At 35.0% G+C, this 23,077-nt stretch overlaps 1 protein-coding gene across 19 annotated transcripts; it reads left to right on the forward strand.

Annotated features, from left to right (window-relative positions):
- The first annotated feature begins 220 nt into the window (after positions 1 to 220).
- Positions 221 to 22,389, forward strand: LOC129566026 (stromal interaction molecule homolog). Of its 19 annotated transcripts, none has more exons than XM_055441517.1 (12): positions 221 to 512; positions 1,494 to 2,608; positions 10,825 to 10,982; positions 13,442 to 13,561; positions 13,642 to 13,754; positions 14,434 to 14,549; positions 14,824 to 14,996; positions 15,199 to 15,763; positions 15,862 to 15,909; positions 18,996 to 19,320; positions 19,541 to 19,705; positions 21,280 to 22,389. In XM_055441517.1, exons 2-12 carry the CDS (start codon positions 2,305 to 2,307, stop codon positions 21,554 to 21,556), a joined length of 2,364 nt encoding a protein of 787 aa, XP_055297492.1. In that variant the 5' UTR covers positions 221 to 512; positions 1,494 to 2,304; the 3' UTR covers positions 21,557 to 22,389. The 19 variants fall into 19 exon arrangements, with proteins under 19 accessions (XP_055297492.1, XP_055297501.1, XP_055297497.1 ...); XM_055441526.1 differs by having other exon boundaries at positions 228 to 360; positions 1,494 to 2,551; XM_055441522.1 differs by having other exon boundaries at positions 253 to 401; positions 1,153 to 2,551.
- Positions 22,390 to 23,077: the final 688 nt, after the last annotated feature.

Below are 23,077 nucleotides of genomic sequence, written 5' to 3' on the forward strand. Positions count from 1 at the left end.
ATCATACAACTCTATTGAGATTAAATTCAATTGCATACGATTTCCGGCTCGCCGCCAACTTCACACCGTACACGGTCGAATGCGATGTTTTCGTGAACGTTCTACATCGAATCAGCTGTATGGAATTTGTTTTGCAAGTGAATTCGCTGTGACGTTTACCAGTACAGCCAATCACAGTTGGACACACACATACATCGATTGATGCTAGACTCAAACTGTCATAATACATACACGTTTTACACATTTAGCACCGCAGTTGCGATCGAACGCGACTATTTGTCACACAAAATTTTATTCTCGGCTTCAGTTTGATGTGAAATTTTGATACTTTTGGATACAGTCTCACTCGAAACCCGTATCGTAATATCGTCGCATAGTTTTATAATTTTTTTTTTTAAATTGTAATTATTTTTTTTTGCTGTATATTTTTGTGTGAATTGTTTTCGACTGTCGTTGAATGTGTCAAATAATCGTAATAACAAATATTTAAGGAAGAAATATTTATTTGTTCTGTAAATTCAAGTCATCAATAGCTCACAGTTGTTTTTTTTTCTCTCTCTCTCTTGCAATATATTGTCTGTTTGTGTGGCGTGTTAATTTTGTCGAACAGAGTTATCGCGTACAATTAGAATAAAAGAAAAATCGCAATTAAAACAGCAAGCTACAGAGAGAAATAAAAGGCACCAATCAGAACTGAAAATATATCGCCAATGCATTCAGCAATCAGTTTAATTTTGTATTCGAACATTTTAACACCAGCTACGAATGTCAGCCTTGAATTAATTTGCTTACAATAATTGTGCTAAAATTACGAAATTTTTCTATTTGTATTTCGTTTTCCTCTTTCGTTCTTCGGTGCTTTTCTTTTCTCTCTCTCTCTCTGTCTCTCTCTCTCTCTGTATGTAAACACACATGATACGTTGTCATTTCTTCTACGTTACATTTCCAATAAGTTGGCCATTTTTTATGCCTTTTATATGAATCTTCTCACAATCTGGATGGCGAGTTGAGTCACGATATTCGATCGAACTTCCCTCTATTATTCTCATTCGTAATAAATACTTGTTAAATTGATAAGCGAATCTATTCAACACACACAATTTTGTTTTTTTTTTTGGTTTTTAATTTCTTTTGTATTTTCTAATTGCACAGAGTAAGTTTAATATTGTTGTGAATGTGTAATGAAAACTTCGCACAAAAACGGGAGTTACTGAACGAAAAGAAAAAGATAACGAGCGACAGAGAGCAGATGAATAAGAAAGCAAATGAAAAATATACACATTGTAATTGTGCAAAATAAAATGTGCCGCATTGTACGAGTCAGCAGCAGAAGTATATAAGAAGAAGAAGACAGAAAAAAAAGTGACGACCAAAAGGAGCCCTCGAGCGCTAATATTTTGTCTATTTGAGTCGTCTTTATTGCGAATATATCGCATCACACAGTGTTTCGTTTCCTATGTTATGTTATAACTTGTAAGCAATACATATTTCAGTGCTCAGTGCCAACAAATAAACACAGTTGACGAAAGAGAAATAAAAAAAACCATTCGATTGCGGTGTGTTCCTTGTGTCAAAAAGAGACGAATCGGTTTTTTTCGTTCATATGAATAAGAATTTTAGAAAGAAAAAAAAACGCGAAACAACAACATACAGTGAATTAACTGAAAACAAAGCTGATATTGAAATAAGGTGAAATAAAAGGAAAGAGCGGTTAGTGCTTATTATCACTACTCTAAACTGAAATACAAGCAGTTTTTAAGCATAAATACTCGCATCAGTGAAGTGTAAATTACGTCAAAAAAAATCTGTTTCGTCAAATGAAGAAAGAATTTTCATTCGGCGCACACATCTCAATGAATTGCCAATAATTATTTGTATCAAAACCGCGAAGTCAATTCGAAGAAGAAGAAGAAGAAGTAGTAGCGAGGAGAAAAAGGCGAAACAACATTGAATTCCACTTAGTGCGAGTGAAATGTGTTGAAAAGAGTGTGTTCGACTATAAACGAGATTGAACGACACAACAGAAAAAGAAAGAAACAACAAGTGTAGAGAAGAATAAAAAAAAAAGCAAAACAGCCAAGTGTGTTCGACAGCCAAGAATCGGACACGATTCATCTAGCAAGCGAAACGAGAATTTCCTTTGAATTTCGTTACGGATCTCGTTTGCTTCATTTGCATGTGCAAACGATAGCGTGAACGCGTGCACCCTTCGACACAGTACATACCCGTATATATACACATACACACCCACGAACCGGAGCTAGGCAGCCGCGGTAAATGTTTGTGTGATCGACAGTGAAAAATATGTATTTGCCGGTTATATTGCAGACTAGATGCTTGGCGATTGTATTTTGTAGCCTGATTACAATCAGCCAGGCAAATGTCAATGCGCCATCGGCACCACAGCAGCAACAACAACAACAGCAATTCCATCATCACAATAATCCACAATATTCACAATATAAACCGCCATCAGCGTCGCAGCCGTCCGGTGCATCGCTGAGAGTGCCGACGCCACAACAACAACAACAACAACAACACCTGCATCACGGTAATTCCTACACGATGCTAAGCAAAGCAATGTCAGAAGCAGTTAGCCATGAATTCAGTAAGTGATCATAGTTAGCGAAATAGCAACAAAACCAAAAAAAAAAACAAACCAAAACAAAAAACAACCGAGAATTTCATTTGTTCTATTTCTAAACACGAGACACACATTGATCCGTTGCCTGTGCGTGCATACACATTCTGGCTGCAACCAAATTACAACATTATATTATTTAATTTATTTTTTTCTTTATTTCACTTCACGTATGAGGATATGTGAGTAAACGCGTGTATGTGAGTCCATGGATTTCAAAAATCTGAGTAACACGAGAAACTGTGTCTGAATGAGAGAGAGAGAGAGAACCCATTCTGTATTACGATTCGATTGAATTGGCCGAGCAACTAACAAAAGAGCAAAACAAATCCGAGACATACATTTACATCACACAATTACACACACGCTCTCTGTCTCAACCGTCTATTTCTATCTCGTTCATTTGCCTGTCATATGATTTGATACTGATGTTTTTGAAAATGGTCACGTTTTTTCCCCTTTCAACATACATTTGATTTTTATTTGTATGAATTGCTCATGATTAACTAATGAATCGATTGAATATCTAATTGGCGATGGCAGAAAAAATGCACTAAATATTTCCCGCTTTTTTAATTGTCCGTATACAAAACGGAATGCAACCGAATGCGCATTTTTTTTCTCTCGTTTCGTTGCCATTGAATAAAATGTTTGCTGTTTATCTCTCTTTGGAAATGGAAGCTTTTGTGTGTGCCATTTTTTTTAAAAATGTTATTGTGTGTACTTTGACCCTGAAAAACATTTTGTTGTTGTTTCAGTTGCTTTTTGTTCTCTCTCAATAAGCAGTTGTTTTGCTGTTTGTGAATAGAAGTGCGTTTGTTTTTACGATCGATTCAATAGATATGCGTATACGGTCAAAACGATAAGCCATTGCAAAAATGCGAGAAGTATTGCACGAGTTACCTCTATTATGACTGGTCGACTATATTAGGAAATCATAAAATAAAGCACACCACACAATTGATGACAGGTTTCAATCGAATCGGAAAGCCCATTTCAAGAAAACCATATTACTGGCTTCAGTGCAATGTTTTGCGGTCGACTGCAGAATATTGCAAAATCACATTACTGCCGTCGACGTCGTCGCCACTGCCGTTGCAGTGCACACACATAACCCATTCACATATTTTCGGGGCAATAAAATCGGCTCGTCGTTGCCGGAAAATAAACCATTCGGTTTATCTTTTCGTTCATCAGTTCGTTCGTTGAGCATGCCAAAAATCATTTAGCATTTAAAACGATATTTTCTTCCGCTAATGTTTGTCTTCGAATTATTTAGTCATCTTGTAGCTGGCATGTGTCCAATTGGGTTCGTAATGATACTATGTATCGCTATCGATTCATCAATCGAATCATTCGCAACTGAACAAACGATATCTACTCAATCGCCAGCAGACAAACACATGTGACAATAGAAAATTGTACTTAAATTCTGATTTTTAAATATCCGTACCCATTCTCTTCGTTTTGTTTTTTGTTTTTTTCATGGCTTGAAAATGAAATTTGAAGAAAAAAAAAACGAGAGAGAGAAAATCAATGGTTTATTTCCATTATGTCTGCAAAAACCCCACATTTCAGTTTACACCTACTGAGAATTCCGGCACATCATAAATTGAACCTAATCTCGTTTTATTGTTCGCATTGGAATTTTGGCCCACTGTAGAACGAACAGAAAAAAAATCAAAAATGCAAAGAATAGAACGTGTGATTGACCGCTCCAATGAGTCACCGCATTCATGGTCAATGTGCCAATTCATCGATTGCCAATAAATTATTGATTGAAAACAAAAAATGGAATGAATAGAGGCGGATTCGACATTCAAGCCGTTCCGACTCGTTCCATTCTAATGTGACCACGAAATTTAATTCGATTTCCTCCCTGCAGCCACCACCTTTCTTCGAATTAGCTTCGGATTTCTGTTCACTTGCAATAAATTGATCTAATTGAGAATTTATTGGCGCAAATGATCGTGAATAACGTTGAATAAATGAAACGAAGGGTACTTGTCACCCGCAAATACACGCGACATTTGCATGAAACAAGTGCATGAATAATCGAATCATATTATCTGTAACGATCTAATTTGGAATTACCGAACGTTAAATTTAGCGAATTAACTATTGATGTCTTTTTGCGATGATTTTGCACGGGTCTTTTGAAGTCAATCCACTTTGGTCAGACGCAATTTACCGATGATTTACAATTTTTCTTTGATATCAAGAGAATTGATCGTTTAATCGTGAAATATCGGCTAAAATCGTTTTCCAATCACATAAAAACGGAATATTTCACTTTCAATTCATATGAAATCGATGCTTCTTTAGAAGAAGTTCATTTTGATATGACTTAAAGACTCGTGAAATTGGCTGCACTCAAGGTCACCGTGTAAAATCAAATACACTGACTTTATACAAGTCATAAACCGTTTTTTTTCACTCGCAAAATGTACATTTCGAAAACTTTCCGTTCGATCGAAACGATTTCAAAGTTTTTAGTAAACACAATTTTACGATCGTAACTAATCTGGTACCTCAGCCGACACGCATACACATTCATTGTTTGTTCGCAAATCTTCATGTATGTTGCGCTGGCGATAATTTTGCAAAGAGAATGGAACGACAGTTATTCCATCTCGGCTGTTAGCAAGTGAATGAAAAAAAAACGGCATACATCATGTTCGCCAGTTTCCAAGTGCGTGCACAATGTCTTTAATTAAACTTGAACGAGAAAAAGAAAAAAAAAACTCGTAATAGAAACAGAATTTTTTTTTATTGCGATTGAAAATGTGTTTTAACGAGAAATTCAAGGCGCACCAACAAATTTGTCAAATAGTTTTGAGTCGGTCGTCAAGAGAAGCAGAAAAAAAACTATGCCAAATGAGTCTTTTGTTTTGTTATTTTTTTCAATCTCTTTTTCATTGAGTAAATAATGTCGATTGCTCGATTTTTCATGCACACAAACAAAACAAAAGCAGCGATAAAATGAAAATGACGATTGTGATGTCTGTATTCGATAAATTGATCAATTTATGATAAAAATCAGCCACCAAAGCCATGATTCAATTGATCACTGCCGTGAACCGCCCGTGGAATGCAATCAATTCGAATATGAAATGATTGATGCGACTGCAATTTGTATGCGTGTATTCGTATCAGAATGAGAGCGAACAGAGAGAGAGAGAGAAGAGTGAGAAAGAATAAAAAATGAAGAGTTGCAGAAAATGTCGCCACCATCGCGAATCTCGAATGATTCGATTCATTTGATTCATTCAGTCAACTATCACTTGATCTTGATTGGCCGAGATATATTGAGAAAACGACATTGTTTCTACGATGATCAAACTTGCAATTTTTTCCTTTTAAATCTTCCTCATCCACTGCTTACCTTTTCGTTCGTTCATTCGATTCAATCAATGCAAATATGTATATTCATCTCAAGCGTGTGGACGGTAGCGTAGCAGGCAGCTGCAACGGAATCATATCGTCGAAAATTATTAATATAAATATTCGTCAATATTTGAGTAGAAAAGAATATATAATTATTTGCAATACATTAATGCAGTCGAGAGTGTGTTTTTTTCTTCTCGGGAGAGGGTGGGCTTATACACAACGAATTAATTGTGTTTACGAAAAGAAAATATATAGCACCATCAGATCGTCACTTGCATTTTGGTCGTCTCATTAATGAGAGAGATCACCTCAAATGATCGAAATTTCATCGAAAAGCGTGTGCGAAGTACAACACAATGAGTAACGTAATTCTCTTAAAATTAAAATAATCACAAATTGCTTGGCTCGGTCGCTTATGTGCCAAATCGGCTCGCATTTCAACATTAACCGAGAAGAAAGAGTGAGGAGGAGAGAGACAGAGAGATAATCGTAAGCGAATCTCGTAATGATCATGCGATCACGATGCTTGTTTTTTAGATTCATTTCGCTTCTTATTTATCGTTCTCGTGGGCTCGTGTTTTTTACTTCCTCAAATAGGTTTTCAATGGGATAGTTAATACACACGCGGGACTAGCGATAGCCCGTAATAATTAAATGTACATTCAACACGGATGTATTCTTTATTGTTTTTTTTTCTCTTTTTTTTTTTCATATTAGTGTATTCAGATTCTGAGCAAGTGTATTGTAGTCAGATGTTAATGAAAATTACGATCGCTCCTAACTCGACTCGCTACCTCGAAGCATTCGTGTGTCTCGTTTTATATCTCTGTTTTCATTTGAAATCTGTATTTATGCTTTTGAAATGAGCACTTTTGAAAAGCAAAAGGAAATTAGAGATTTTTATGATTAAAAAAAAACAAGGAGTTTTTACCTCGAAACAACGTGAACAAGAAAAACGAAACACGAAAATATGAAATACTTCAAGAGTTGTGAACCGGACACGTGAAATTCTTGTCTATTTTAGAGATAAGACATTCAATTTTTTTATGTCAATTCTTTTTTAGTCTCTCATTTGAATTGAGAGAGAAAAGAGGTGCGAAAAGATACATTCATTGATCATAAAACGGATGAGTTACAGAAAAATGCATACATTTCCGTTCGCCGAAATGGTGTTTGTGGCCAAAGGACGTTTATCGAACTTGAAATGACCAACAACTAGTGCTCACAATTTGGCGTGACTATCGAATATGGCCCTATGTAGGAACTGTGACCAATTTCTGTTACAAAGTCGAAATGAACACGCGTTCACGAAACAAACAAGCATCGTTTGGTTCGATCGTCACATGTACAAACACGTATCAAATTCCAATTTTCGGTGCCGATCACCACCTGATATAGTACTTCACTTTGTCTCTGTTTCGGATTTACAAAGCATGAACTCATATCGACGGTACAAAGTTATCGATGAGATACGACGATTTCCATCAAACGTTCTTCTAATTCCACTTGATTTCGATTATGCTTAAGCCGGTTCTTTGTATATCAAACAAAATTTATTTTTTTAAATCAACTCACTCAAGGTGACCAATTAGCATTCCAGGTTGAATTTGTAAGAATTGACTCTATTTTTTCATCGTCACTTTTTTTCCATCCACAATGAAATTTGTATGACGAATTCAGCATACAAGTGGAACTAAACGAAAACAAAACAATTTCGATTTCCAACTGGTTTTTTGTTTCAACAACCACAACATTCGCATCACGTCTGACATAATAATAATGAAATGAAAAGTTTACTTGGAACGTTTGAGGTAATAATCAGCTGCGTTGATAAGCCAAAAATAAAACAAGCACACGTATTGTCCAACGACGTAAATGTTTTTGTCTCGTGCCCTAGTCAAACAAACAGCTTTCATACAATACGCCACACTCACACTTGCTCGATGCAATGCAAACAATGAATCGCATATTGAATGACATCCATAGAAAATAAAACGGTTACTATATCCGTTTTCACGGCCTAGTTCATACAAGTCGTATGTTCTGTAGTTGCGGTCCATATCAAAAACAAATGTTTTTAGTGCAAACGTGAATTAGCCTTATCACACTTTTATTGTGTCAAACACACTACCGTATTTTTATTTTTATACGAACATTCAAGCCATTTATTCAGAGATAAATTTGGTTTATCTCACTCTTTCGAATAATAGTGGAACAAAAAGAGCAAATTAAAACGAAGCGCTTGTTTGATTCACCGACGCGCAACCACTTGCAAATGACTCTTTTTTTTTCTAGTGATGCGATCTATTTGTATAGTTTGGCAGGAGATCGAGCGAGAGTGATATGTGATGAAAACGTGAGTGACTTATCTATTTTGTGAAAACAAAAGAAAACATACAAAGTCCATTGACATTTTGCTAATTAAATAAATGGAATCGCGCGGCCAAATTAAGTGCTTTGAATGCATATTACAATTATGAAAATTTCCGCTTTTTTTTACTCATTTGCAAATGAAAATGGGTTTGTGTTGTGGGCACAGTGTATGCACAATGAAATCATATATTCATTAACGGCTTGACATCTGATACTACGTTTAGTACGCAGCAAATACAAATCGGGCAAATGTCAAGTACAAGTGCAGATTTTAAATCATACATAATCAAAGACGTAAAATGGAGACACAAGACAAGATGATATCTTTGAATACATTCCATTCGGTAGAACATTCGATGTTCTGAAAACAAAATAAACATGAGCGAATATATGAACATGTCTTTATTATATGAGAATTAACTATTCATTGCTCAAGATTTTCACTTTGAACTGAACGTCTATTTGAAAAAAAAAAAAAAAAATAAATCAGTATCTCAGCTCTCCATGTTAACGAAAGTCATTGCTTCTGTCAATTTAAAAATCAAATATATTCCGAATCAATCCCAAGCAAAAATCTTCAATGAATCCAAGTTGCGTTAACGCATATCGAACACTGTTCTCACACGGCTTTGAATGTAGAACCGTGTGGCTATAATATAGTACAGTGTGAAGTCGTTTGACATCATTCTTAATTTGAAATAACCGTGTGGATGCAGTGTATGTTTGTATGGGTATCAAGCGTTGACACCAAAAATGGTTTCAAAATTCGTCATGATAACGCAACGGTCATACACTTTATCCACACGGTTTTAAACGTAAAATACTGTGGCGGACTTCGACACGCTTCAGTATGAACGTGTGTGTGTGTGTATTTGCATATTTGACACCATTTTTTGTACCCGTACAAACGGTCATTTGAAATTAAAAATGATAACAAACGACTTCACACTCTACTATACTATAGCCACACGGTTCTATGTTCAAAACCGTGTGAGAACAGTGTCAGATATGCGTTAACGCAACGTGGATTCAGTGTGGATTTTTGCTTGGGAATCTATGGTGACCGTCAATAATACAGCGTTCATTTCAATAAACAATTTTGGAATATTTTTACAATTTTTTTCTTCTTCTTATTTTTGCGTCCGACCTTCGATAACTCCATTTAAATATTTCTGAAATAGAATTAAGTTCCATTTTGGATTTGGAAAATTTCGGACTACGAAAAAAATATCGCGAACACACACACACACAGACACACACACACACACACACGCATATATGAGAAAAGCAAGTTGATATTAGCGAAGAAGTAGGGAAAAAATGAGGCATAATTCACGTATGTTCAATTGTCGTTTGTTTATTCGGTTGTTCGACTCAGAACGTGCCAAAAAATATTATGTGTGTGTGTGTGCGCGGCTTGTTGTGATAAATGACATCTGGCAACATACAAACAGGTTTTGTTACAAACCGAACATTTGTGTACAACGCAACGAATCCCGCAAATACACGTCTCTCATGGAATTCTGAAGTGTATTCTTTTAATAGCCTCTTATGATGATTTGCTCTTATATTCCGGCATACATCGTGGCATTGTCGATGAAATGGATGAGAGATGCTGACTTTGCAGCTATTTAACCGGTTGCGTTCATAGCCCAAAATAACAGCCGAACACAGGCCGAACTAGCAATCACATCTCATCCATAAACAAATAGTTTTCAGATTTGCCATATTTGCTTTGCTACGCACAATGATGAACATCAATTGCTATGCTCAAAGAATTTCTAAATTGATGCTGTCTTTTTCTCTGCCTCTCCACTTGATCGTTTGACACACGAAATCAAATTAAATACATATGACAATTGCTTCATATCGGAATACATTTACTGTATTCGCTAAATTCCATTCGTTCAGGTTTTTTTCTCTCTCTCTTTCTCTTTATCTCTCTCTATTCGGATTTGGGTTTTTTTTTTGCTTTGTTATTCACACCAAGAGTGTGTAACTCATTAGCAATTTACAGTGTTTGTTGCAGCAACGACGGCAACAGCAGCAGCAACAACAGCACTGTAGCTAAAAAGCCATGTCGATCAATTGAATTCAATACACACACAGTTTCTGTTCAAAGCCAAGCACAGCTTACCGGGTAAAATTGTATTGCATTTGACAATATACGTGAATTTACTTAACTACGCGAAAAAGAAACAAAAACGAGAACATGTATGTATGCAATAAATATTGACCTTTAGTGAGTTCGTTTTTATTTTAATTCTTGAAATCAATTACTGCAATTGCTGGCTGACACTTGTTTTTTCTTCTCAATCATAAATTTTATACACAATTTATTTTTTCTTCCTGTTGTTCTCTTGTGTTGATTTTGTCTCGTCGCTTGGTTGTTTATTTAACTGTTTAAGTTATCATTTCAGGCGGGTCGGGGATCAGCGGTTCAGCAGATGGAGCATGCCCAGCAGATGATATCGAATGTGCGGAACATGATCGACTCGGAATGGAAGCCATTCGATCGCTGCATCAGCAGCTTGATGACGATGACAACGGCAACATTGATCTTTCCGAATCAGATGATGTGAGCATTTTTTCATACACACGCAATTTCTCTCTCTCTCTCTTCATTTTTGTCTTTTAATTCTTTCATTCGAAGTGTTTACGGCTAATTTTCAAAATACTTAAAAATACGAATATGAGGCGCGTGTTAATTGTTCAAGACAAGAAAAAAAATGTAGGTTTCGGTTGCGTCCGTGTACTTGTGTGACGTAAATCGTTTAAGAATCATTACCACCATTTTGAAAAAAGGTGTTTTGAGAGCACTTAAATATTGGGCACAGTATTTCCGAGAAATTGTTCAGTGGAATCCATTGAGCATAAATGCTCATTTTGAATAGTTTAAAATCATTATTTTCGACGCACTATTTCAGTCAGAGTTAAGGAGTCAGTAGATTCAGTGCCCATCCGGTCGAGATCCACCAAAATAATCATTTTTCCCACAACTGCGCAAAATCCACGAACTTTTGTTCTATTAACAAAACAAGTCCTGCATAAAAAAGGTGAAATTCTTTCGTTATAATTCACACAAAAAAATCCAATTCAGTGCTATCATCAGAGTTATTCAATTAGAGGAATCACATGCAACCTACGTCATATTGTGCCGAATTATTCACGAATCAATATTTGAAATCAGTTTTATCGCGCTGGAATATTTTCTGGATATTACCATTCACGCGATAGCACTGCTGTTGTGCTTTGTGAGAAGCGAACGTTCTTTTTTCGCTATTGTGCGGTTTTAATAAACGCTTAAATTAAGCTTTTGTTTACATTTGACACAATTGAACGGCGGTTTATCGGCTCTTTCATTGCCAAATTAAAGTCAATTTATGAATATTTGTGACGTAAATTACGAATGTTGACATCATTTTTTTCTACTGTCGCTAAAATTACTTATGAAAAACACCGCACACACAGAGAGAGACCATGGCAATTTTATTGAATGATCAATTCAAATTGATCGTGGCTTATAGATTTACACCTTTAACGTATTCCAATATGTCATGCCAAATGGTTATCATCCCAAGAGCATTCGTTTGTAACGAAATAATTTCTCGCATTGACATTTTTTTCACTTCTCTTTGAACAGACCCATTTCGTTCATAAGAAAAATCTCAAACAGGAATGTTTGAAATTACGTCCACGAAAAAGCCGCTAAGCTTGAACAAAATGTTGATAAGAGTAAGAATGTGGCTTTTGTACCACGTTCAACGAGATTCTTTCGCAAATGTACTAAAGGCTGTAATTACCTCTCTACTACAATCAATTTCATTTTTTTTCTATCAACGATTAAATCATCCAATACACATGATGATTATTGAGTGAAAATATTTCTGAATTTCGCACGTTTCCAGTGATAATACTCACACAAAAGGTGTCATAATATTTGACACGAGCTCTTCAAACGAAAAAAAAAACAATTTATCAATTTTCCAACGAAATTCATTTATTTCACTTCAGGTGTATGCGTTGAAGCGAGAAAAAAGCAACGATTTGAGGAAGGAATAAAAATGTCAAATCATGTGGCATTGCAAGCAATCATTTTATCGTTTATTAGCATCAGTTCATGTGTATCTTTGTTATTAAAACGCAATCAGCACAACTAATCGAAAGTTTTTTTTTACTACTTTTGTTGTTATTGCCGCCGCACAAGTACGCCAAAAATGTCAGAAAAAGAGATTCCGTGCAAAAACGCGCCAGTTAAATTTCATCACAAGAATAAATGATATAAATGGAATTTCAATCACCACATGTGATTAAATAAACACTATTTGAAAAAATAAACGATAACGCCGACAGGTAGTTCAAATAACTGCTAAATTGAACGCAAATTTACATGTTTTGCTGGAATCGCGCGATATCGCGGAAATGTTTTTTTTGAATTTCTGACCACAATAGCCAATTGAAGATAATTTTCAATTTGATTCTTTCCAAAATTACGCATCTCATCAAAATGCCGAATTATTTTTACTCACACACTGAGTTGGCGCTCTTTTTTTCAACCCACATTAATTACAGCTTGACGATATGGTTCTGCGCTAAACAATGTCTGAATCGTTCATTTAATTAGTCAGGTGGGACAAAATAAACGTCACACGGTAGCATTCATTCAATTGTTGTTATCATCATCATCATCGTCCGTCGTCATCGCTGGTGACTCGGTGAATAATGAAAAACGACTTCCATACAAATACAAAAAGTGTCAGTTGTTTCGTGCAATTATTTTTGGCGAACGAGTTTTTCGCACAGTTTTGCTTCCGTAAGTGGTCAATCATTCGTCAAAATACAGCAAAAATATTAGCTATTTTTCCATGACATTCAGTTCTATTTTGAAAGCCGGGATTGCAACTTCGTTTCGAACCGATTTCCAATAGCCAGACACTTTTTTTTGAAAGTTTTCGTTGTGTTTTTGAAAGAAAATTCCTTTTTCTTCTTCTTTGAATAATTTTTGGGGCGTGTTTTTTTGTTGCTGTCTATTTTTAGTTCTTACGCGAAGAGTTGAAATACGATTCAGGTTACGAGAAAAGACATAAAACCTTTCATTACAACGATGATACACAGATCTCGGTGAAGGAATTGTGGGAAGCTTGGCTGCGGTCTGAGGTATACAAATTAGCGATCATGTTTCCACACATTCGATTTTGATTGACTGGTGGTTTTGCTGCCTATTTCATTCACTCTAGGTTCACAATTGGACGGTAGAACAAACAACCGATTGGCTGGCCGAAAGTGTTCAATTGCCGCAGTATGTTGAAATATTCCAAAAACACAAAGTAAACGGTCAAACATTGCCAAGGTGAGTGTAATCTAATTATTGTAGTCTTCAGTTTTTTTTTTCTTACTCTTTTACACACTGGAATCAAAACATTCCTTTCGGATGACACGCAAACAGCCGTGCATTTAATTGAATTTACGTGCAAACGAGGAACTTTAAACTGAACAACAACAAATGTTGACATTGATTTTGAACACAGAGACATGCATCGATTTTCTATTTGCACACCCCAATGGAATGACTCGTTTCACGTGCGATCAATTCTATCCAAAGTCATCTGCACTCAGTTGTATTGTCGCCCAGTTTAGTCAATGACTTTTGACAATTTAATTTCGACGAAAATCGTGTCTTTTGCATTTAAGTGTCGATGTTTTTATCCAGATCATTTAAATTGGTTATAATCATAATTAACTTTTGAGTAATGAACACAATTAACATATTCTTAACCGAAGGAGTGGACAGATTTATGGAGATTTAGATCATCTGTTTTTATGTGAATCCATACCAGTCGTATTTTATTGTCTTGAAATGACACATGTTTGAACCTAAACATCAACCAAAGTGTTTCGTGTTGAGTGTTTAATTTACTGTTTAAATGTATAATCAGAAAAATTTCAAAGCAATTTCAACGACACTTCAAACAACTAATTGAAAAATTAATAAAAAAATCAAATAATAAAATTGTTTATTTCATTTACAGACTTGCAGTACATAATATGCACTATGTGAGTAATGTACTAGGCATTCGTGATCCAATTCATAAGCAAAAAATCGCCTTGAAGGCTATGGATGTTGTACTATTTGGTCCACCAAGAGGTAAATTTCTCTAAAGCAAACGTTTTTAGCTTCTTTTTTCATCCATTTTTTTGCATTTTTTGGAAGCTTTACGATTGCTCAGAATGAGCTAATGTAGATAATGCTCAATCCTGTAGCTTAGTTGTAACTGAGCCGAATTTAATTTTAAATTTTTCCATTCTTTGAACACTTTTTTCAATTGGTGAATTTTGTTCTCATTTTTCATAATTACTTTCATCATACTTCTCGTTCTACATCAACCCTAAACATCAACCTTTTTTGTTCTTCTTCCAAGAAACTGGCACTCGTTGGAAGGATTATATTTTGGTGACTTTACTATTAAGTGCAATTATTGGCTGTTGGTACGCATATCAACAGAATAAAAGTGCGAAACGTCATTTACGGCGGATGGCCAAGGATATGGAAGGTTTGCAGAAAGCAGAAAATGCACTGGCTGATATGCAAAAAGTAAATAAATTCAAAAGTTGCTACTCTAATTTTTATCCCTTAAATCATTGAAAAAAAAATCTGAACCGTGCTCTGTACTGAATTCAGTTTCAGTTTCAGTTTCGGTTGTATGTGACACTAGGCCTTAAAAATCTTATTTGCATCCAAAAAAAAACCATTTATTCATTCAACCCCAAAATTGATTATCTCATCCATTTGCTAGGAATTAGAACAAGCGCGATTAGAACAAGAAAACGTAGCGACTGAAAAGCTGGACTTGGAACGTCGTCTGAAGGAAGCACCGTCATTGTCCTCGTCCAGTTCGGATTTGGAAGTGCAACAATTGAAAGCGGAAATCGAAATGTTGCGCTCCGAATTGTCACGTGCTGAAGTGGAATTGGTCGATCACTGTTGGACACCACCACCAGCTCTCCAGTCGTGGCTTCAATTAACCTACGAACTTGAAAGTAAACATACACTCAAAAAGCGTATAATGGCCGAAAAGCAATTGCAAGCCGCACGTGACGCGTGTGAAAAATTGAAGCGAAAACGTAGCAGTTTGGTGGGTGCGTTTGTGTCAACGCACGGCAAAAGCATCGATGATGTGGATCGAAGCATTGTCGAAGCGAGAAACGCACTCAGTGAAGTGACCAATGAGCTGCAGGAACGGTTGCATCGTTGGAAACAAATCGAATTACTATTGGGTTTTGGCATTGTCAATAATAATGGCATTGCCTACCTAGAGAGTGTACTATATAATCGTAACGGATCCGGCAAATCGCTACGATGTAAGTGCTCTTCCAATTATTCCTAATGATGTGAACAATTTAAGTTTAATTCTTTTTTTATATCCGTCTCTTAATGTTGATTCACTTCCTTTTAACAGCACGAATTTCAGGAAGCCAAGATGAATTAGACGATGAATCGGTTCAAGGTAAGCATCACTTTGACAACTTTTCTATATTTTCCTCCGAATAATGTCCGAAATTGTCAGTGTGATTGTTTATGCGGGATTATTTATCAGCCGATCGATCACTTAATGCGTAACACATGCAATATACACCACAAAACACATCAAAATAGAACATAAAGACAAACTTTTTGTACAATTTAAGAGGGGTGTTCTTAGCATTTTGACCAGAGAAAAGAATGAACCATTTTTTTTTATCGACATTTTTTTTTCTTCTTGTAGATCATTAGTTGATCGAAATCTACGTGTTAATTATTTAAGCAACTGATTAAACAAAACATCAAACATTACACTTAATTTTATTGAAATATTTTTTTTTCTCTTGGTTTTAAGAAATTTTTGAAACAATTTTCCTTGTATCTAAATTTTCCCATTTAATTATTATTACTTTTATTTTGCTTCTAAATTTAAAATTGGATTTGTATGCAATTTGAACTTAAAATTTGGTTTGATTCACGACTTTTTTTTCCAGCATTTATGTTTGGTTATTTTCGATTTGAACATTTCGAATTTGCTTCCATTCAAATCATAATGTTAAGTGAATCTCGTTGCTATAATTTTATGACTTAATTTTTGTTTGTTTGTTTATTTCTATCTAATGTACAACTTACCCATACAATTTTCCCCAGAATTGGATCAAACTTAATGAAGTTACTCGATTTTAATTGCTAATTTGTTTTAGCCCCACAAAAATGTGTATTTATCAATCCTATAATTTGTCTTGGACAATTTTTTTCCTTTTATTTTTGCTAATTTAGAATTTTAGTTTAGATGTAATTAGAACTTTTACCTCATCAAAATTTTTATCGTTCGGGATGTAGTTTTTTGGTAGAGTTAAAAAAATTAAACGAATAAATTTGAATCGCCCTGTGAAACAAAAAAAAAGAATCACAAGAAGCACAAAATGAATCACAAGAAGCAAATGACAACATTTGGCATACATACAAATGGCGGCAAATGCCATTCACCAAATCATTTTATGTGTCACTTCCATCGTTCACTAACCAGACAAAAATCAAAAAAACAACAAAACACCATTTGAATGTCTTGATGTTCCAAAAATGTGTCGCTTTTCTTTTCGTCCCCCCTCACTGTGCTTCTCGAAATCTAAATTTCGCAGTATCTTTGACAGAATATTCGCCCGTTTTCCTCACTGATCGTCTTCTCTACGAGTCAAATTATCAGTGCTATTAAAATCGAACAGAATTTTACAAATACAAATTCGCCGGTACTTAAACTAACAAATTTGATAGAAAATGGACTTAACGGAATGGTATCGATGAATTGGGGCGCGATTTTGTCTGCTATTCACACATATGTGATCAATGCTTTTCGTTACCCGAACAAAAAAAAACACACAAAATTTAAACGCAAAAAATCGATGTAATCGAGAACTATACAGATTTTATTTTTCTTCTGGAATTTAGTTGAATTTCGTAAAAGTTCTACTAATGTTTATGCTCTGCTTTTTATCAAATAAGCGTATAAAAGACTTGTATCCAACTCATAAAACATTTTTATTACGACAATACATATGTATAAAAAAAACCTTTTTTTGAAAACTGATTCTTTTTTTCTTTTATTTTTAGTTTTAATGTGTAGATGAAACCGATTCGTTTTTTTTATCTCAATCACAAGATCAGGTGTAGCAAATAGTTTGAATTTTTTGTAAATTTTTTTTTATTCCATATTTTATTGGATTATTCCAAATTATTCGATTAATTTTTTTTATTCGTTTGTAATTTAAATCATATCTAACTTCGAATTTGTACAGTAGGCTCGAACATTTTAATTTGAAAATTGCTGAAACATCGACATCTTTTGTAAATAATTGTCGCATATTCGGTTTAAACAGCTCGTGGGGTCTCTCTTTTATGATTCGGTATGCTTGTATGTTGGGGAAGTGAAATGATGCCTTGTTGGTTTACTATCATTGCTTTTACATATGTTGGGTCTTCGATTCCTATTTCAAATTAATACGAGGTACTATAAAATCGGATTTTTTTAAGATGGAATATTTTCTTGTTTATGGGACACATTCTAATTTGGAATTTCTAAGAAGGAACATATGTTCAAAATGGGCACTTTATAAAAGGGAAAGAATGAAATATTCTAAAAGAATGGGAAATATTCTGGAAAAATTGGTTATATTCCTTTTGAACAGAGACAAAATTGGTTGGCGAGGTAAGCATCGTCACTGCAACTGCGAAGGGAATATACCGTACGTTTCACATGATACCACAATTGGCCATTATCAGAACATTGGATTAGCTCACACAGATCTCTAAAAGGTGTTACACAAAATTTCTCGAAAAAAAATACACTAAAAACTGTACAGTAATATAATAATTGTATATGGCAAATGTCAAATGCAAAGCAACGAAATGCTCAGTTTTGAATAAATACAGCCGCCAGATGGATACAGATGCGATTCACGCGTGAACTTAAAAAAAACACTGAACAATACTGCACTGAAACATCCACAGGGTCAAATTGGCGAGCATCATTTGTGCTAACTTTGCAATATGAACAAACCGTGAACACGCACACTTAATAACTGGAAATGACATTCACAAAACGCTATATACACATATATTCAAAACTGAGCATTTGGTTGATTCATAATGCATATGCAAATAAATGTACAAATCTGAATGCCGGCAATAAATTACTAACACAATCGCAACCAAAGTAAATATTCGCACTAACACAAAGCTCAAATATTAATTGTTCACAGCTTTTGGCTCGTTTTATGCATGTATGTTTAAGTTTGAAGCAAAAAAAATGCCACGAACAAACAAAAACCTATCAAAATCCAAAGCCAGTGCCTTATAACGTAGGATAGTTGGGTGTGATGTAATGAGATTCACTGGAATGAACAATGGAGTTCATTGCGTGAACCGCAATTAGGAATTAAAGAAATCGTATGAATGAATTGCAAAGAAAAAGAAGCGAAAAAACAACAACAACAAAACCTTTCACTTGTGTATAGTAAATATGTGTTAAAAGTCTCTTCATCGTTTTGTATTCCATTTTCGTATTCAATTCAGGGTTCATGCTAGATAATCATGGTCGTTACGCACGCGATGATTCATCCGCCAGTGATGATGGCGGTGATTCGCAGTCAACCGTTTTTATGATTGGAAGTGGTGAATATTTGAATCAGACACCAGTTGTAACCTCGCAAATTCAAACGCCAAACAATGTGGTGACTGTGACCTCAGTACCACTCATAAATAATAGCATAGCTTCATCGCAATCAAATAATAACATCGCCGTTGCTGCAGCCACCTCTATTAATTCAAATAACTTTTCGAATTTAACGCCGGCGCACAGTGTCAGTGCACTCCCAACACCACTGATTTCAAGCGAAAGGTTAGTTCCGCGCTCAACTCAAGCTCAAAACTCATTTGGCGGATTTTATTCTTTTCGTTCCAACAAATTTTCCGCTCATTTTCTGTGGCAAATTAATTTTCTGCTGTTTTTTTTCTCTCTCTCTATCTCTCTATCTCTCATTTTGTTTCCATTTCGACTCCCATTTTCATTTACTTTCATTCTTTTTCCCCTTCTTTAATCAAAATCAAAATCAATGAAGCAATTTGACAATGGTCAAAGAGGAGAATCGTCAAAGCACAATTTCCTTGCAAGACAAAGTGGCACCATTGCCACGCAACAAGAAATCAACATTTGCTTCTAGCGGAACGCTTACGAACCGAACAACACCAATGCCACCACCAAGACGTACCAATTCACAGCAGAGGTTTGTTTTCATTTAATTTTTATCTTTCCTTATGTTTTGTGTTTTTATTTTTGTTATGTTTATCCCGGTCAGAAATGTCTCCATTTTCATTTGTTTTGTGTACATCTTAATTTTAAATGTTTTTCATTGTATTTTATTTTCATCTAAATTTTATTGTTATTTTTTTTCTATTTTATTCCCATTTTATGTTTACCCAATCAATTTCCTCGCCTTTTTATCCTTTTAATGGGTTTTAGAACGTTTTGTTGGTGATGGGTGATTATGATGGTTATAATTTATTGTTGTACTTCGATGCTCCTTTTAATGGTGAAGTTTTGGGTTTTTGGGATGACAAGTGCATGCTTAGTTCGTCTTGCTCTTTGTTTTGGGTGTAATTGTCATTTTGGCTGTTTAATGAACGCTTGAACTGTTTCGTTTTCATTTCTCCGTATAAACTGTGATTGTTCTTTATGTCTTTCGTTCTGTTCTATTCTGTTAACCATTATTTTGTAATTGTTTCATTACAAAAGTGTCGTTGTGTTTTAATCTCTGCCAGAATTCAGCGCAATCTGACATCAATTTGAACTGCGTTCGTGCTGTGCGCAGTGAGCACTGACCTATGTTTAGCAAGCGAATAAAATAGACAGTACACTAAATCGAAAACCGTAAGAAATTATCATTATTGGTTCACAGTCAATGGATGTGTGCAATTGGCGAGATTCATTCGAATATGTTCATATAATTATCCATTAGAAGAGTCATGATTTTGGCGCACTTTTAGTGCATGCTTGGTAGAGAACGAGAAATTGCCATTTTCATTGAATGACAAAAGCTAGGGGGATTTAACTACGTGAAAACTTGTAAAAAAATGATATAAACGCGCACGAAATTGTTACATTCACCAGAGAACTTGCATGATTCCACTCAGTTGACAAGTTCCGTATTAAAACAACATGCGCGAACGCGCGCGAGTTCGTGTGCAAACTTGAAGCTGGACGACGCGCACACATCAGTCGTTCCATTTATTATATCTGGATTAACTTTTCCAACACTTTCTCCAGCTCTTTAAAAATATTTCCTTTGTCCATTTTATAATTATATAAATCTTTCAACTTTTGGAAAGGATGTGAAAAATCTTTATACACGTAAACAAGCAATTTTTAGTTTGAAACGCGTTTTGGTTGTCAAATAACAACTTGAAAAACGCGCAAAACCATAAACAAACTTGTGTAAACTTGTGACCGTGCGCGTCAGTTCGTACAACGAACGCGTCGAACTTCCGCGAATCAAGCAAACTGGCAGAAAACATGCTGAACTCGTAAGAGTTAAATTCCCCTAGGACAAAAGCCAATAACAATAATTTCATACGTTTATTTGTGTAGATTAAGTAAAAGAGACATAAAATAGAAATTGTAACTAATCGAGTAATTCATACAAAATTTTCTCATCGTAACCAAATGATAAATTCAAAAATTGGCCAAATAAACAAAAAACGTCAAAATTATTGTAGTGAATCTCATATTGTGACATTGAAAAAAGAACACCACACCATTTGTTCGTTATGTTAAACCAAATTTTTCTTGTAATTTTTGCAGCATCGTCTTCAACCATCTTCTCAGGTCTCAAAGCGCAGACGTGGAGTCCATGGAGCCCACATCATCAATCGCTTATCAATCGAACCAAATCAACGACAACTATCAACAACAAAGGTCTATCGAATCTCAGCAGCAGCAACAGCAACAACAGCAACAACAACAATTGGACGACAACTCAACCGATTCGTCGAGCATCGATGACGAGCTCAAGAAGCGCCGACGAAAATTGCGCTTCCCGTTTGGAAAGAAAGCCTTTCAAAAGAACAAACACATTTGATACCGGACTTTTATCATCGGCCATAAAAATCGAAACACCAAAAAAATCGAGCACGAACGACAATAGCTGCGACGCCGACAGTCGATCCTCTTCATCGTCATCGTCATTGTCTTTCGTGGAAAAAGCGGGCAGCCTCGAAAATGTCTCAACACGTAGCAATCCATTTTAGAAATTTAGACAATTCTCTTTTTTTTTATAAAGACATTTTTGCATCGCAGATAGGGTCGTACTTCGATTTTGGGGACGGTTTTTTGTGAGCACGAATTGACCGGATGTACATATTTTCTATATTTGGGAGATTCAATTATAAACAAATCTACTAAGAAGAAAGAGAAGAAAAAAAAATTTGCACAATTTCTTAATTAAATTAATAATTCCGGTCATATTTTTGTTCTTGTATAAATTGGAATTCGTCATATTGATTTTTATCTATACAGAATATTTATTCAAACACATTTTTTGATCTTGTTATCTAATTTTAATCATTTGAATGAGCTGAAAATGCACGGAATATTAGGGAAAATGATTGAAACATCATGACTGACATGTTATAGTAATGTGATTCAGGTTTTCCAAAATTCGAAATAATCCTGTATTGTAATGTGCAAACCAATTGATGATCATGGGATAAAAACATAGACATAATTTCGTATCTACACAGAAATCGATTGTTGACACAAAATGACCAACCGGTAGATTAATTTGAGACTTCACGATTGCGTTTGACCTGATTTGATGACAAATCTGATGTACCAAGACTTCGTACTTAAAAAAAAAAATCAAACTTAAAATTAAAGACGACAATAAAAATGAAATCATCAAAACAAAAGAAATCAATCGCTCACACTAGTGAGAATGATAATTGCGTTTGACTCGTGACCTTTTCAACGACATAGTATTTTCAATGGATAATTTTGTAATTTGAAAACGAAAATCAGCGTGAATTTCCTCGAGCTAGGAACCAATTCATTCATGGAATCCACGTTTGCGCTTGAATCATTGAAAATACTATCTTATCGAAAAGATCACGAGCCTTATTTCATAAAATGTTCCCTGGCTCGAACACATTAATGCCCCCAATCCAAAAATCAAAAACTAAAGAAAAAAATGTTCATTTGTACGCAAGTCTTCCCTTTCAAATTGCATGCAACATTGAAATCTATGAGGATAAAGCAACCAAAAAAACCAAAAACATACCCAACAATGAACAATTCTCTAAGTTGTAAATGTTCGGAAAGTCTTCAGAGTGAAACGTGAATTGAATATAGTTTTATATTGTGATATTTGTTCATCCAAGAACTTCATTCCCTTCAACCATTGTATACTTTTATTTTTCTCATCTAAACGGCACAACAAGAAGTACATTTGTTAAATTCACGTTTACCTATTTCAAAAGCAATTTGTTGCCGTTTCACGACATAACAAATGTATGTTATTTATTTCCAAAAAAAAAATCGGGTGTATAATTGGAATCTATAAATTTTAACCGATAAACATGACGAAAACACGTTTTAATTGTGC

Source organism: Sitodiplosis mosellana, unplaced genomic scaffold (genome assembly GCF_009176505.1).
Source record: "Sitodiplosis mosellana isolate CC-2019 unplaced genomic scaffold, AAFC_SMos_1.0 Smas_scaffold_3, whole genome shotgun sequence".
In the NCBI taxonomy this organism is placed as follows: domain Eukaryota; kingdom Metazoa; phylum Arthropoda; class Insecta; order Diptera; family Cecidomyiidae; genus Sitodiplosis; species Sitodiplosis mosellana.